The sequence below is a fragment of the Barbus barbus genome, assembly GCF_936440315.1.
Source record: "Barbus barbus genome assembly, chromosome: 19".
NCBI classification, from domain to species: Eukaryota; Metazoa; Chordata; class Actinopteri; order Cypriniformes; family Cyprinidae; genus Barbus; species Barbus barbus.
The window spans coordinates 13,997,141-14,012,152 of record NC_136747.1 but is presented as its reverse complement, the minus strand read 5'-3'; the positions used below and the strand labels follow the sequence as shown (position 1 = coordinate 14,012,152).

General features: G+C 41.8%; 1 protein-coding gene across 1 annotated transcript in view; it reads right to left on the bottom strand.

The window, feature by feature from the left end:
• The window catches only part of thsd7aa (thrombospondin, type I, domain containing 7Aa), a 112,793-nt gene that overhangs the window by 61,472 nt on the left and 36,309 nt on the right, over window positions 1-15,012 (bottom strand). The window contains exons 2-3 of the mRNA XM_079441868.1: window positions 5,344-6,280; window positions 783-1,031 (exon numbers count right to left, since the gene is read on the bottom strand). Of these exons, the coding sequence (XP_079297994.1) occupies window positions 783-1,031; window positions 5,344-6,280 (1,186 nt within the window). The remainder of the gene's footprint in view (window positions 1-782; window positions 1,032-5,343; window positions 6,281-15,012) is intronic.

Below are 15,012 nucleotides of genomic sequence, written 5' to 3'. Positions count from 1 at the left end.
AGTTTCACATACTCACCAGAGCTGCATTTATTTGATCAAACATACAATAAAAAACAATAACTTATATAAATATATTTATATATTTATGACCATACATTTAAAACAGTAATACAATGAAATATTAAAGGTAAAAAAAAAAAAAAACTATTTTAATTTGTTTTAATATTTTGCTCTGATATTTAAACATTTAATATCTTAATATTTTTGAGGAAACTGCGATTCATTTTTTCCTTTGATTTTTTGATTAACAGAAAGTTCAAAATAAAAAAAGATGGATTTGATATAGAAATCATAAAATACTTCACTGTCACTTTTGATTAATTTAATGCATTCTTAAAAGCAATACCATCTTAAAAAAAATGTTTTGAACAATTCAAAAGCTAATTGTATTGAATATAGTGCTGTCAAATGATTAATCGCATCCAAAATAAAATATATTGTTTACATAATATACTGTATGTGTACTGTCTATATTTATTATGTATAGATATACAGTACACACATACAGTACATATTTTGAAAATATTTAAATGCATTTACATATATATATTTATATTCATATAATTTACTACATTTGAATATAAAATATAATAATGAATATCACCCTGAAAATTTGGATTTTAACTGATAATCTTTTCATCATAATCTTTTTAGTTACTCAGTTAACAAACTGCATCTTTAGATGCATCAGATATGGACGTCATTTAGAGTAAATCCTTAATATTAGATGTAATATAAATGTCATGATCCAAGTAGCAAAGCAGAATGGATGCTGCACTTACACTATACATGGCGGGATTCCTTCTCCTTGAGGAGAACACTGTTCAGTCTCCTCCAGCTCAGGACACTCAGCTCCTCCGCCCACCGGGAACTGCTTCACCTGACGTGTGCGTGTCCGCTGTCCCTTACGCCCATTCAGATCATAGCACTCCTTTGAACAGGCAGACCAGTCAGACCACTCAGTTATTTCACAGTCCTTTGGGATGACACAGGCTTGATATGTCACAGGAAGAGTCTGCTGGTTACACTGGCTGTAGGGACACACAATAAAGTCTGTTATTGATCAATTAATCCAACATTTATTATAACTAAACTGCAGAAACGTCTTGTTCTGAAGTCTGCACTTTTGTGACATCTGAATGAACATCAACATTGCTATTTCTAAACACCACAAGAACGGGATGCTATTACTTATAAATTATATTAAGTAATAGTAATGTTAGAAAAGAAAGAGAAATTATCATCTCAAGCCTGACCAAGCTGTTTTCAACCGATTACTGTATATCATTTTGTATATATGCAATAACAGAGATACTCATCTTAATGCTGCTTACACTCTGACCTTGTATCTCACCAGTTTTCTTCACCAATGTTCTTTCATTTCTATCTCACTGCAGTCACTACAGATTGCGATTCAATTTAGATATGTATCAAACTATGACTTCCATGAATTTTAATTAAGAGGTATCAAACGACAGCCTGGCTTTGGGGGTTGTTATGATCGAGACTGTGGTCCTCACTAGAGCTCATACACGACATGTAAGCAAGATCTCATTTGTCTTAATCAGTCAGATGAAGAAATCAGAGCCTTGGTTGGTTCACAGATCACGTTGTTGGTGTCAAAGGCTTTTGAATTAAATCCAGGCAGAGGCCACTCCTGTTCATATATCTCTGTGTGACTTAACTATACGTTTAGGAATCTATTACAAGGTTTATATTTATTTAAGTGCCACTGCAGCGTGTCTATTCAATTTTGTTCCACATTAAACACATTGCCCTACTTTTTAAACATGTTTTATGCATAGATGGCATAGGGTTTACATTGTCTTCGATGTGACTTTGAACATAATATGAAAATTTATATTTAAATATTGAAAATGTAAATAAACATATGTATTTTTTTTACACATTACACATTTTACAAATACTGTATTATGACCCTCAACTGTGATTTAATTTCCATTTACAATCAAGAACAATTAATATATTTTTAATCCAAAGTTTCATTTAGTTATTTCCAATCAAGTTTGCTTTCAAATTCTCCAAAAAGTGTAACATTTTATTTAATTGTGTATTTAGGATTCATAAATGATTTTAAAGTGTCATTTACAGCATCGTCACGTCCACCTCAGACTAGCATTAAGGGGATAGTTCAACCAAAAATGAAAATTACCCCATGATTTACTCACCCTAAAGCCATGCTAGGTGTATATAACCTTCTTCTTTCAGACAAATACAATCAGAGTTACATTAAAAAATGTCTTTGTTCTTCCAAGCTTTATAATGGCAGTGAACGGGGGTTCGAGATTTTGAAGCCCAAAAAAGTGCATCCATCCATTATAAAAATTACTCCATGCAGCATGGGGGATATCCATAAAACTTTATAAACCTTAATCTCCAGCTTACACTAACTATTGTACATGTGTTCACGAGAGAGCGGATGGCGTAGGATATAGGTGTAGCATAAGCTCTGGTGAGATATGCTAGTCTTTTTGTTTACTGCTAAGTAAAACCAGTCTCCTCTTGGCTTATATGGTAATTTAACTCTGACATTTTCCTTTATAAATCATTGTTTTGTACTTCTAATTTGTGACTGCTGTTTTGTTTTGCTTTCTCCTCTGCACATCTGCATTCACCATGTGGAGTATTTTATGATGGATGAACGCACTTTTTTGGGCTTCAAAATCTCGACTGCCATTATAAAGCCTGGAAGAGCCAGGACATTTTTTAGTACAACTCCAATTGTATTCATCTGAAAGAATAAAGTCATAAACCTAGGATGGCTTCAGGACGAGTAAATCATAATTTTTATTTTTGGGTGAACTATCCCTTTAAAGCAATACATAATTTGAGATGTTTGGAAATGATAATGAGCCCATGAAGAAACTTTTTTCCAGAGCAAAAATTAATAGCATAAATCAAGCAAGTATTAATTTGGTTTGACTGGCTTTTACTGCACTGCGAGGTCTGATTTTGATGCTTTCTTGTTTCTGACCTTGCCATTCCATACATTTGATCCTGAGCATGGTGCTGCATTAACACGGTCCTCAGAATCAGCTAAGCCTCTTTAGGGATTTCAGCCATCTGGGAAGGCAATGAGTAGCTCTAATGTACTGATCTGCCTGGGACAGTGCACATCTGTCTCCATCTTCCTGTGCTAATCCCATATAATAACAAATACGGGCAGATATGACCAGTCCGCATTCTGACTCTAGAAGGGGAACCTACGGTGAACATTACAGAAATGTTTTGCTTCTGAAAACCTCTTCAGAAAAACATAATCAAAGTGGGTGTTGACGGGTCTGTTGCTTTGCTGAGATTCACTATGAAAGTCTAAAGTTGCTTGTTGTGATATTCCCATTTCACTTGACAATACCTCTTCAACTAAAGCAGATTACAAGTTCACAATGCGAGACAGAATGAAGACATTCATTGGAGATATGCAGGCATAACATGCTTTTCGAATCAAATGTGTTAATGAAACTTCAGTAAATGACACTCTTAATGACAAGCTGGGCAAACTTAATGAAAAACCACTTGGGATAAAAAGGCCATATTATCGGTTGCATAACATGACTTTGAAAAACTGATTGGAAAATGATGAGGGACATTTCGAAACCAAGATGACCATTAAATCTTTGGGTCAGAATGACGCAATTACGTTCTGGGCAGGCAATTGGTGATGGAATGATGGGAAGGCATAATATTGGGTCATAATATTGATATGAGAGCATGGCTCCATAAATGAGTTTTCTCTCTCTAGTCAGTCTATTACTGACAGACTCTCAGAAACTTCCTTGAGGAAAACTCCACAGCAAGAACTGTTTAAAATGTCAGTTATGATACTCAACAATCTGTAAAAGAAGGGAAAATATAACATAGGGACCAGATTAAAGGAGCGTTGCAGTTTGGATTGTTACCATGCAGTGCAATATATGAGCAAAGAACATACATAAATAAAAACTAGGAATACTGTACATTTGAAAACATGCTTCAAGTTAATATTAATAGGCCTCAGGATCTATAAGCTATACATGTCTTCCTGTGAAGCACCTTGTTAACTTTGCTAAAGCTGTAATGTGGAGAATAAAATATCAACAAACAACTTGATAACATGAGTTAGACATTAAGTATACATGTGCGGTGGCATCTTGTGCTTTGAACGAAGTCTGGTTTTTGTCTTGTGTGTGTGTGAGAGGGAGAGAGAAAGAGCATATTGCACTGAAGGACAACTTATGTCATGGAGTATATTTGCTGGTAAAAGCAGACTTGTCATATCCCTGTGGTCTAAAACAGACATTATTGTTGCCCCTTTGCTCTCTTATACTTTTTCTCTCACACACAGGAACAGAAGACTGACCAGCTTTCACACTGCAAGGAACGAACAGCAGAAACATTGGCGGTGGGAGGGAGGCAGTATTGACATATGACGACTGAGTTGATAAGGTCATTAAGTCTGTATTTATGTTGTCCCTAAATCCCCCATGAAATGGCTCAATGATCTCAGTTTTCTTTCCTGTGTTGACATCTTTCTGTTACGGTTGGGTACAAATATTGATTTTGTGATTAATTACCACCTTCATTTAAGCAATCCCGCAGTAGTGTGGACAGCTCTGTTGATTTTAATAATTTACTTATTTTTAATAGATATACACTACTGTTCAAAAGTTTGGGGTCAGTAAAATTTTTATTTTTATTTTGGAGAGAAATTAATACTTGTATTCAGCAAAAAACATTAAATTCTACCATTAATTTATAATGTAAATTATCATTTCTACTTCAAATAAATGCTGTTTTTTTTAAAACTCTTCTAATAATCCCATTTTAAACATTAATAATAATAATAATAATAAAATTATTGAGCACCAAATCAGCATATTAGAATTATTTCTGAAGGATCATGTGACACGGAAGACTGGAGTAATGATGCTGAAAATTCAGCTTTGCCATCACAGGAATTAATTCTATATTAAAATAGAACTGTTTTAAAATTGTTTTATTTCACAATATATCATATAATATATTTATTTAATCAAATAAATGCACCCTGTGTGAAAAAGAGACTTATTTTAAAAACAATAACAAATCTTAATAACCTCCAACTTCCAAATGGTATAACTTCCTTGCATATCTTACAACGTTTGCTAACTACTGAATCAGAACTGAATAAAATGTAAACGTTTTCAGAGCCTGTTGAATTGGAATTGAATTGATATTTGGATCTAAGGCTTGGTAATAATACAGCTTTTTAATATAATGCAGACACAGAAAGATGCCTCTGAAAGAATAAAAATGTCATAACCAAATCATGCATGAACACAAGGTAAAGAAGAAGAGGCTGACCTGAGCGCTGCTGTGCTTCCGCTCCGGTGAACACACGTCACCTCTCGGGTCTGATAGCCCACCTGTAGGTCCCAGAACTTCAACCCCTGGCGGTTCTGACGATTCCTCGTCCTCTTATTTTTGATGAGCTCTCGGGTCTCAGGGTCCCTCATCCTTCCCTTCACCCTGACCCTGTCCTTTACACTTTCTCCTTTGTTTTCCTTCACCTCTTTTTTCTCTTTGTTCTTGCGACGCTTGCCCTGGCGTTCCTGTCTGGCCTGCCGATCTCGCTTTGCTTTCCGTTCAGGTTTGGGCTTTCTGGCTTCTCGGGTCTGTCGTATTGGCGAAGCTATGCAGGGGCCCCAAGGTCCCACCCTCAGGCTGTGCAGGCTTTCCTCACCCTCGCAGGAGCCTGGCTGGCAGGTCCGGAACTCTGTGAGGTTGGGGCAAGACAAACCGCCAAAAAGGGGCGGGGCTAGGACCCATCGCAAGCGGTTCTGCAGGCCCATCCCACAACTCTTAGAGCAGGACGTCCATGGGGAGAATTCAGACACCACGCAGTCGCGTGGGCACGGGATAAGGCAAGCCTGCTCTAACCGTGGCTTGGGCTCAAAGTACTCACAGATGGCATCTTCTGCGGGAACACCATCCGATTTGTGCACACAGCCCACTTCGCGCGTCTGGATGCCCTCTTCGCCCCGAGTGCACACCGCTGGCCTTGGCACACCTGCACTGCGCATAGATACCGGCACACACTGGTTCCAGGCCCCTAGCTGCCAGTCGTACAGCTCTTTGTGCCAATCGCACACCCGGAAGCAGCTCTGTTGGTTGCTGGGTCGCTCCGACTGCTGGCAGTTGGTGTGTAACGTGGTCCAGCCCTCGGAATGGGCACACCATACTGCTCTGCTTTGACTTCCTCCCGGACCACACTCGCTGCCCATACACCTACCCCATGGCCCTAAAAGAGATATGAAGACAAAAGAAACAACTTTACAATTCAGTAAAAGCCTCATGAACAGATGTCAGTCTTGATTTGTGCTCATGTTCAATACCCTGATCGCATCCGCTTTCACTTCCTGTACAGGTCATAATTAATGTCTGCAGCCTACATGCACTTAAGACTTTAAATAGAGTTAAAAACAGGACATGAGCAGCCAGGAGGAGTCAAATGCCCATTGTCTCAATCAATATTCCTGTATTCCCAGGGTACTCCATAATTCAAAACACTCTAGGGAGTTGTGGTAGTGAAGACAAGCTGATTTTACTGATGGATTTCACAGCGTGCCAGAGACATCTTTGTGGAGAGGGTCACAGAGTACAGGGAGAAGAAAGAAAGAGGCCGTCATGTTGTTTTAAAAATTGGTGCTTCCCACACATGCTGGTTTTGACATGACAAAAAAAAGGCAAAAGCTCCTGAATATTAATTAGATTAAGCTGAAATTATATTTAATGATGTTTCATTAAATATTGCTATGTTCATAAAAATAAAAATGCTTAATAAAATAAATAAAAAATACTTTAATATTAAAAAGAATAAATAAATAAATGTGATGTATTGATCAGGATATCTGTTATCTTAAATGAGTATCAAAACAAATTTAAACAATTACCTTTAGGAGTACAACAGTTTGGGGCAGTACCCTTAAACTCTGTACCTTATCTACCCCTAAAAGGTACAATATTGGTACCTAGAGTAGTAATACAGTTACAAATTACAAAAAGTGCCACAAAAATGATCCTTTCCCAGAAAGGCCAAAAATAATTAAAATGATATTTTCAATAGAACATTGAGTTTTACACAGTTACTTGAGGGACCAATTCAAGCGCTCAAGTGCATATGAAATTGTGACATATTTAATTCGATAACTCACTACATAAAATCTGACTACTTCCAACATCTGCTACTGTCAGTCCCCAATACTTTGTTGGACAGAGGATAGATACATGAAGCAGCAGCTCACTATTAATAGGATAGTTAATCTAAAAATTAAGATTTTGTCATCATTTACTCACCCTCAAGTTGTTCCAAAATTGTATGCATGTTCTGAAACATTTTTTAACTGTTTTGTCTATGCAATGAAAGTCAGTGGGTTCCAGTGTTGTTTTGGAAAAAGAAAGGAGTAAAAAGAAAGTCAAAGAGATTTTGAATGAGGGTGAGTAAAAAAAAAAAAAAAAAAAAAAAAGAGGGCGATCTATCCTTTATGAATCATTGGTCTAGTGCTAATATTTTTGTTTCAGGAGGACGGGTTATTCTAAGCTAAAGTAACACCCTTAAACCGCCATTTCCTCTGCATCTTCCAATTTTTCAGTCTCTACAGAGCACTAGAGACATAGCACAGAGTCTAAAGCAGTAAATCAAAGCGAACTGACAGATGAACTGAAATTCAGTTTGACTATTTATTGAGGTCATGAAGGAAAAAAGCAAGTGATGAAGTGTTATATTACATCTCTATTTTCAGAATTCTCATTCTCATATGGTATTCCATAACCATCACCTGAGGTCATTTCATTTGATTGCGAAGCACGGCAGAGATCTTCTCCAAATAATCTTCTCTCTCTGACTACAGTGGTTCATTGTGTGCTCTGGTACCTGTTTTATAAAGTGCCTGGGCCAAGGGGTGATTTATATCATAGAAATGAAGGCCATTTGAAGACCTTCTTTATGACTCCACTCGATAAGGACGAGACAGGCCGATGTAAATGTCAACGGAAGAAGCAGCGAGCTAAATAAGCCAACAGCTGCAACCACAAGGCCCAGGTCAATACAGATCAATACCGACCACAGAAACTGCTTCGGATACAACAGACGGAGCCACTACAAACCAAATGACTTCAAACACCATAAAAATATATTCATATGCTCCATGCACTCGCATGTATTTTTTTATTTTTTATTATTAAAAAATGCTTATTCAACAAGCAGTTTGTCACATGGTTAGCCACTGTAAAGTCCTTTTTTTATGAGGAAATCAAGAGCAATTTAATTTTGAGAGCAAGAAGGAAGATTAAAACTCCACACAAGTGAACATGTCTGCATTAAACACTCAAAACATAACCTTGTGGGTTAAGTACAAGTTAAACTCAATCAATAGCATTTGTGGCACTGTTAATTACCAAAAAAAAAAAAAAAAAATCCACACATCCCTCCTTTTCTTAAAAAAAACCCCCATAAATCTGAGTATATGTGTGTATGTGTTTTTAGTGTGAGAAAAAACTAAAATACTAACTTGTGTAAAGTTCTATATACGATTTTACAACTTTGTTGCCATGACATTGATACGCTCTACAACAAGACTGTAAAATTATAGTTTCAACAGTTATACAGCTCAGATATAACTTTAATATAAAAATTATTATTTTAAAAGTTATTTTATTAAAATATCATAGTTCTGCTTTTAAATCCTCCAAAACTTGGCCCATCTTCACTTCTATTATAAGTGTCTCACTATAACCCAGATTAAAAAACAAAACAAAAACAAGAAATGAGTTGAAATTCTTCCTCTTCTTCTTTTACATCAGGTCACAAATACTGTTGTATTGAATCTGGAATATTCTTTAACTAGAGCTCTCTCACACAAACAACTGCATGTGTTTGTAGAGGAAGCATAATGGACCTCCCCAGAGAGAGCCAGCAAGAGCTTCTTCATTCACAACGCCTGCAGCTGCAGGTGCTCAGAATAATTTATGAGCATGTCACAGGGTGATGTGGTCATCTACAGGCCAGGGGACACCAGGGAGACGACAGCAAAACACTATGCAGGACTGGGCGGCACATCACAGGAGCACGACAGAGTCATGCCCGCAAATTTTAGAAAGGACAGAAGATAGCAAATTCATTTCCATCCATAAAGGTTACAATGGATGTGGTATATTAAATGAAAAGAGATGGAAAAGGCAGGGATGTGGGAATAAGTAAGGGAAAAGAAGATGGCAGAAGATGGATAAAAGGTTTATGGTAGATAAGACTTCTTTGTTTGTAGGCCATTGCTCCAGCTGTTAGATCTACAGCCGCAGGGCATCAGAAAAAGAACTCATCAATTTCCCTGTCTGCTCATCCACCTGCCACTCACTGATTTTTATTATCTCCTATGGCTATGACACAAACATGGCCCAAATATACACACATATGGCACAAGAACTGGCCGTTAACAGATGTAAACATGGTTTTCACTTAAATGTAACTCAATTTCTGAAAAATCATAAAGCAATTTAGAGTTGCGAAGTTGTTGTTGATGTAGAAAGTTGTTGTTTTGAATATTAATTGCTACAGATAATTACAGGCGTACTGATATCCAGAACAACTGAGCAATTGGGAGTATGACATTGCTTTTTCACAATTCAAAGAAATTAGGTAACTTACAATTTAGAAAGATATTGCCGTTTACTTAATCTGTTTTTTTTTGTTTGTTTTTTTTCTGTTAATGTAGATAGGTCCAAACTAAGCCAATGAATGCACAATTAATTGACTCTGGTTAATCTGTGTTTTGAACAAATAGTTCCTCTTCAGGAACTCGAGCTGCGTCAAACGACGCTTTGGGGAACGCCTACAGCGTAACCGGCTCTGAATACCAATCAAATCTGTCCAGAAATGGGAAGGGACGTCACGGGCGAGGTGACGTAATGACCAGCTGGTACAAAAGCACGTGCGGTGAAACCGGCATCAGCTCTGTGACTGGTGAGTCCTATTTACCGTTTTCTGTCTGTTTGTAAACATGTCAAAGCGAAGTGGGGAGAGGAGTGAGGCGCAATACGGGCTGTGTGTTCCTCCGTGCAAACGCTATTTGTGTGCGGAGGATACACACAGTCTGTGTGTGCTTTGCTTGGGAGTGAGGCATGCGGAGGCAGCCCTCGAGGGGGCTGACTGTCCGCACTGCGAGGGTTTTCCTCTGCGTGTGCTTCGCTCCCGAAAGGCTCTTTTCTCCGGAGAGGGCTCTTTCACTAGCGTTCCCCGCGGCACTGACCCGCTTCCACTGAGGCGGAGCGGAGACGGCGTTCGTGGGGTTCGCAACGGGATCTGGCAGAGGGATCGGAGACGAGCGAGTCTCTTTCTCCATCCGCACCTGCCGGATCCCGCGACCGCTCCCCGAGTCCGGAAGCACGCGTGGCAGTTTCTTCCCCTCGGGCAGCGGCATCGGCGCTTCTCGCGTCTTCCGAGGAGGAGGTTGACATGGGAGGCGTCGAGCATGTTGCACCCACTCTGTCGTCCCATATGAGGAGCTTGTGGAGTGTTTTGTCGAACCGCAGAGAGGGTTAGACTGCGTTCTCTGCGGTTTCAGACTCACCTCCACATCTGAGCCTGCCCTTTTTTTCCCCGACCTCCACACTGAGGTGTCGAGGTTGTAGGGAAAATATTTCGGCCCGCCTCTTCGTCCCCTCATTCTGTTACTTCGGTAGTGTGATGGGGACGAGTGAGCACGGTTACAGAGCGATGCCACGGGTGGAACAGACGCTTGCGAGCTATCTGTCCGCACAGCGATCGTCGCCCCCCCAGCGCCCACTGTAAAGAGAGGCTACAGAATCCAGTTTGATTCTTGTCCGCCTCAATTCAATGGGGTGAATTCCACGTTGTGGGCCCCGAGCAGGCTCTGTTAATGGAACAAGAGATAGATACTCTCTTAAGGAAAGATGCCATCGAGGTGTCTTCCTTCCGAAGAGAGTCCGGGTACTACAGCCGGTACTTCATAGTTCCAAGGAGGATGGAGGTTTGCGTCCCTTTTTTAGATCTGCATCAATTGAACTGCTCAGTCTGCAAGACTGTAACTCAATTACATCGACCTTTGCTTGATTCTCGCTCTATCAGAGCGGAGGGCGGCTCAACATTGAGGTGGTTGTTCTCGCTCACTTAAAAGTGTTGGGGTTAAGACTGAACCCCAAGGAAAGTGTGCTTTCTCCATTACAGAGAACCACTTATCTGGGGGTGGTGGGGATTTGACCACGGTGCAGGCACGTATGTCTCCTGCTCGGATCGAGTCAATCCTCACGAAAGTCAGGAGGGTGAAAGAAGGCCAGTCACTCACTGTCAAGCAGTTTCAGATACTGCTGGGTCTGGTGGCAGCTGCGTTCAATGGGATACCTTTTGGCCTGCTGTACTTGAGACCCCAACAGTAGTGGCTCAAGACCAAGGGGTTCTCCCCGAGGGGGAAACCCGCTTCGCATGATCAAGGTCATGCGGCGGTGCCTACGTGCCTTGGACATGTGGAGACAACCTTGGTTCTTGTTCCAGGGCCTGGTGTTGGAAGCTCCTTGTCGCCGCGTACGCTAGCGACGGACGCATCCCTCACCGGTTGGAGAGCGGTCATGAGTGGCCACCCTGCCCACGGTCGGTGGAGGGGTTATCATCTCGCCTGGCACATCAACAGGCTCGAGATGCTGGCTGTGTTTCAGGCTCTGAAATACTTCTCCTAGACCTAAGAGGTTGCCATGTGTTAGTTCGCACCGACAACACATCGGTGGTCTCTTATAGCAACCACCAAGGAGGTCTGCGGTTCGCGCCCCCTGTACAGGCTGGCACACCAGATCCTTGTGTGGGCTATGAGGCCGAGCTCTCCTGGTTGGTCGAGCTGGCATTGCTCCCCTCAACTTTGAGGGTCACCTTTGAGCATGCCGCTCCCTTCTGAGTGTCTGAGTTCCCTCTCATGCAGAGAGTTAAGTGCTCCTCTCTCTAGAGCTCTGCCTTGGTAGAGCTAGCATTGCTCCCCTCACTATAAGGTCACCTACGAGCATGCTGCTCCCTCCCGGCTCTCCTGCTGGTCGAGCTGGCACTGTTCCCCTCATCTTAGAGGGTCACCTTGAGCATGCCGCTCCCTTCTGAGCATCTGAGTAGTATCTCAATGGGGAGCAGACACCCTGTCGAGGCAGGGGCTGTTATCCGGGGAATGAATGCTTCACACCGAGGTGGTGAAGCAGATCTAGAGAGTGTTTGGCCAGGCTCAGGTGGACCTCTTCGCTACTCAGGCAGCGCAATGTCCCCTCTGGTACTCTCTACGTCATCCAGCTCCGAGGGGCTGGATGCCGTGGTACAGACGTGGCCGAGGCTTTGTCTTTATGCCTTTCCCCCGATTGCTCTGCTCCCCGGAGTTCTGGAGAGAGTGCGCCGGGACGGACACCGGCTGCTATTGGTAGCCCCGTTCTGGCCGGGCCGAGTATGGTTCTCGGACCTGATTTTCCTCCTCGACGGCTCCCCATGGGATATTCCAGTCAGGAGGGATCTCCTCTCACAGGCAGCAGACACCCTTGTGCACCCCTGCCTGGAGTTATAGAAGCTGTGGGTGTGGTCCCTGAGGGGGTACAGCTGATAGCTTCTGATCTCTCAACCGAGGTTGTTGAGACCATTCTCCAGTCCAGAGCTCCCTCTATGAGGAGACTGTATGCCCTGAAGTGGAGACTCTTCACTTCATGGTGCGGAGATCGCCAGCTCGACCCAGTTAACTGCCCAGTAGGTACAGTGCTGGAGTTCCTGCAGGCTCGACTCTCCGCAGGGTTAGCCCACTCCACCTTGAAGGTCTATGTGGCGGCAATTCCTGCTTACCACACCCCTCTTGGTGGATTGACAGTGGGCGCACAACCCCTAGTTACATGTTTCCTCCGTGGTGCACTGAGGCTTAGTCCTCCTCCCTTTCGGGAGCCTGACCAGCTGAAGCTAAGCCGTATGTGTCCAGTGCGAGCACTGGACGCGTACGTCCACAGAGCTGCCATGTGGAGAAGGACGGACCAGTTGCTAGTGTGCTACGGTCCTCCTAAGAGGGGTCTGCTTACTTCCAAGCAGACCCTCAGTCGGTGGATTGTGGATGCCATTCACATGGCTTATGAGTCTTCTGACCTCCCCTCGCCGATGGGAGTCAGGGCTCATTCCACTAGGAGTGTGGCGGCCTCCAAGGCCTTTCTCGCAGTTGTCCCTATTCAGGACATCTGCAACGCTGCGGGTTGGTCCACGCCTCTGACCTTCGTCAGATCCTTGGCCTGGACATGCGAGCCACTCAAGGTTCTTCCGTTCTCTTGCCCTAGCTGTGCGCCTCTTTTGGACACACAGGGCAGGGGTACGGAAGTCTGGAGCCGTTGGAATCTCGTTCCCCAAAGCGTCGTTTGACGCAGCTCGAGTTCCTGAAGAGTAACGTCTGGGTTACTTATGTAACCTCAGTTCCTCGAGGGAACGAGACGCTGTGTCACGGGGCCACGCTTTCGGCATCCCTGCCAGCGCTTGCTTCATTCTAGAAGCTGATGCCGGTTTCACCGCACGTGCTTTTGTACCAGCTGGTCATTACGTCACCTCGCCCGTGACGACCCTTCCCATTTCTGGACAGATTTGATTGGTATTCAGAGCCGGTTACGCTGTAGGCGTTCCCCAAAGCGTCGTTTGACGCAGCGTCTCGTTCCCTCGAGGAACTGAGGTTACATAAGTAACCCAGACGGTTTCATGTATGATTCCATGACTTACACATTAAGATGTTTTGTTCTTAATCGGATGGATTGACAGAGTCAGTAATTCAGTCAGAAAGAAATGTTTCATTCTTGTATGAATCTGTTATTGATCGAATCAGTTGAGTGAGTGGTTTGATGAAGTTTGATGAATGATGAAACAGTTTGAGACAAAAAAAAGAATGATTGAAATAATGATTGTGATTCACTAACGAAAAACTGTTGACATGACTGGTGTACTGAGATATATACACATACATACATACGAAAACCAAAAAAAAAATCAAAATTTTTTTATAATAATGATGGAATGACTGTACATAAATTGCAAAACAGTTATGGAACTCTTGATATAATAAAATGAAGCTTTTTCAGAGCGATTACATTTAGCTCAAATATTCTCCCATGAGTACAAGAAATCCATTATACAATTAATTTCGTTTTTCATTTTTAACCAAACACAAATTCTCAAAGGCCTTCATTAGTTCAGTGAAGATAAGCAAGTGATTGTGGAAGGTTATGAGATGTGTTTTTCATACATATGATTAGGTAAAGTATTCAGCTTTAACTGTCTGAGGATGAGAGGACTGAGAAGAATAGAAGAAAGAGAGATGGAGGGAGGGCGACTGCTCGTATGTAAAATTATTTCTCTTTTGCATCCTCTCCCCATCCCCAATTTGGTATTTCCTGTGGTGCCAGGTGGGCCAGCTAAACCTGGCATTTACCAGGGAAATGTAAAACAGCGTGAAATGTTGCTCCATACCAGCTTGGCTGGATACAGAGGCTTTAGAAAATGGGAGCATGCTGGGCAGACGCTCTGCATTCATGTGTTCCAGACACTCACATGATGAAGAACTAGGAAAAGGTCACACATTTCAACCAATGACTATTGTTTAGATCGGCTCGATCACAAAGTTAAAATGTTATTCCATTAAATTGCATAATATTTGCTGTCAAATGGGAAAAAATATATAATTCTCTGCAGTCTTTTATAAGACTCTGTCTCAGTCAGCGGTGAAAATCACTGTCGAATGAGGACAGTCAGGTTTTATCTGCTACCCACAGAGAAATATTGAAGTTGTGCTGATAACTAATAATATCATGAACAGCTCACACTCTCACCTACACATTTAATATCAAGACATATGCTACACCCGAGACAACCATATAGAAGTCATAAAATCTTTTATCCCTTTTTCTTATTCATGTCGAATCTCTTTTTGATCACAGTAGACACACTAAGCCTTTTCCAAAGCTTGCTGCCGAGTCTATTGG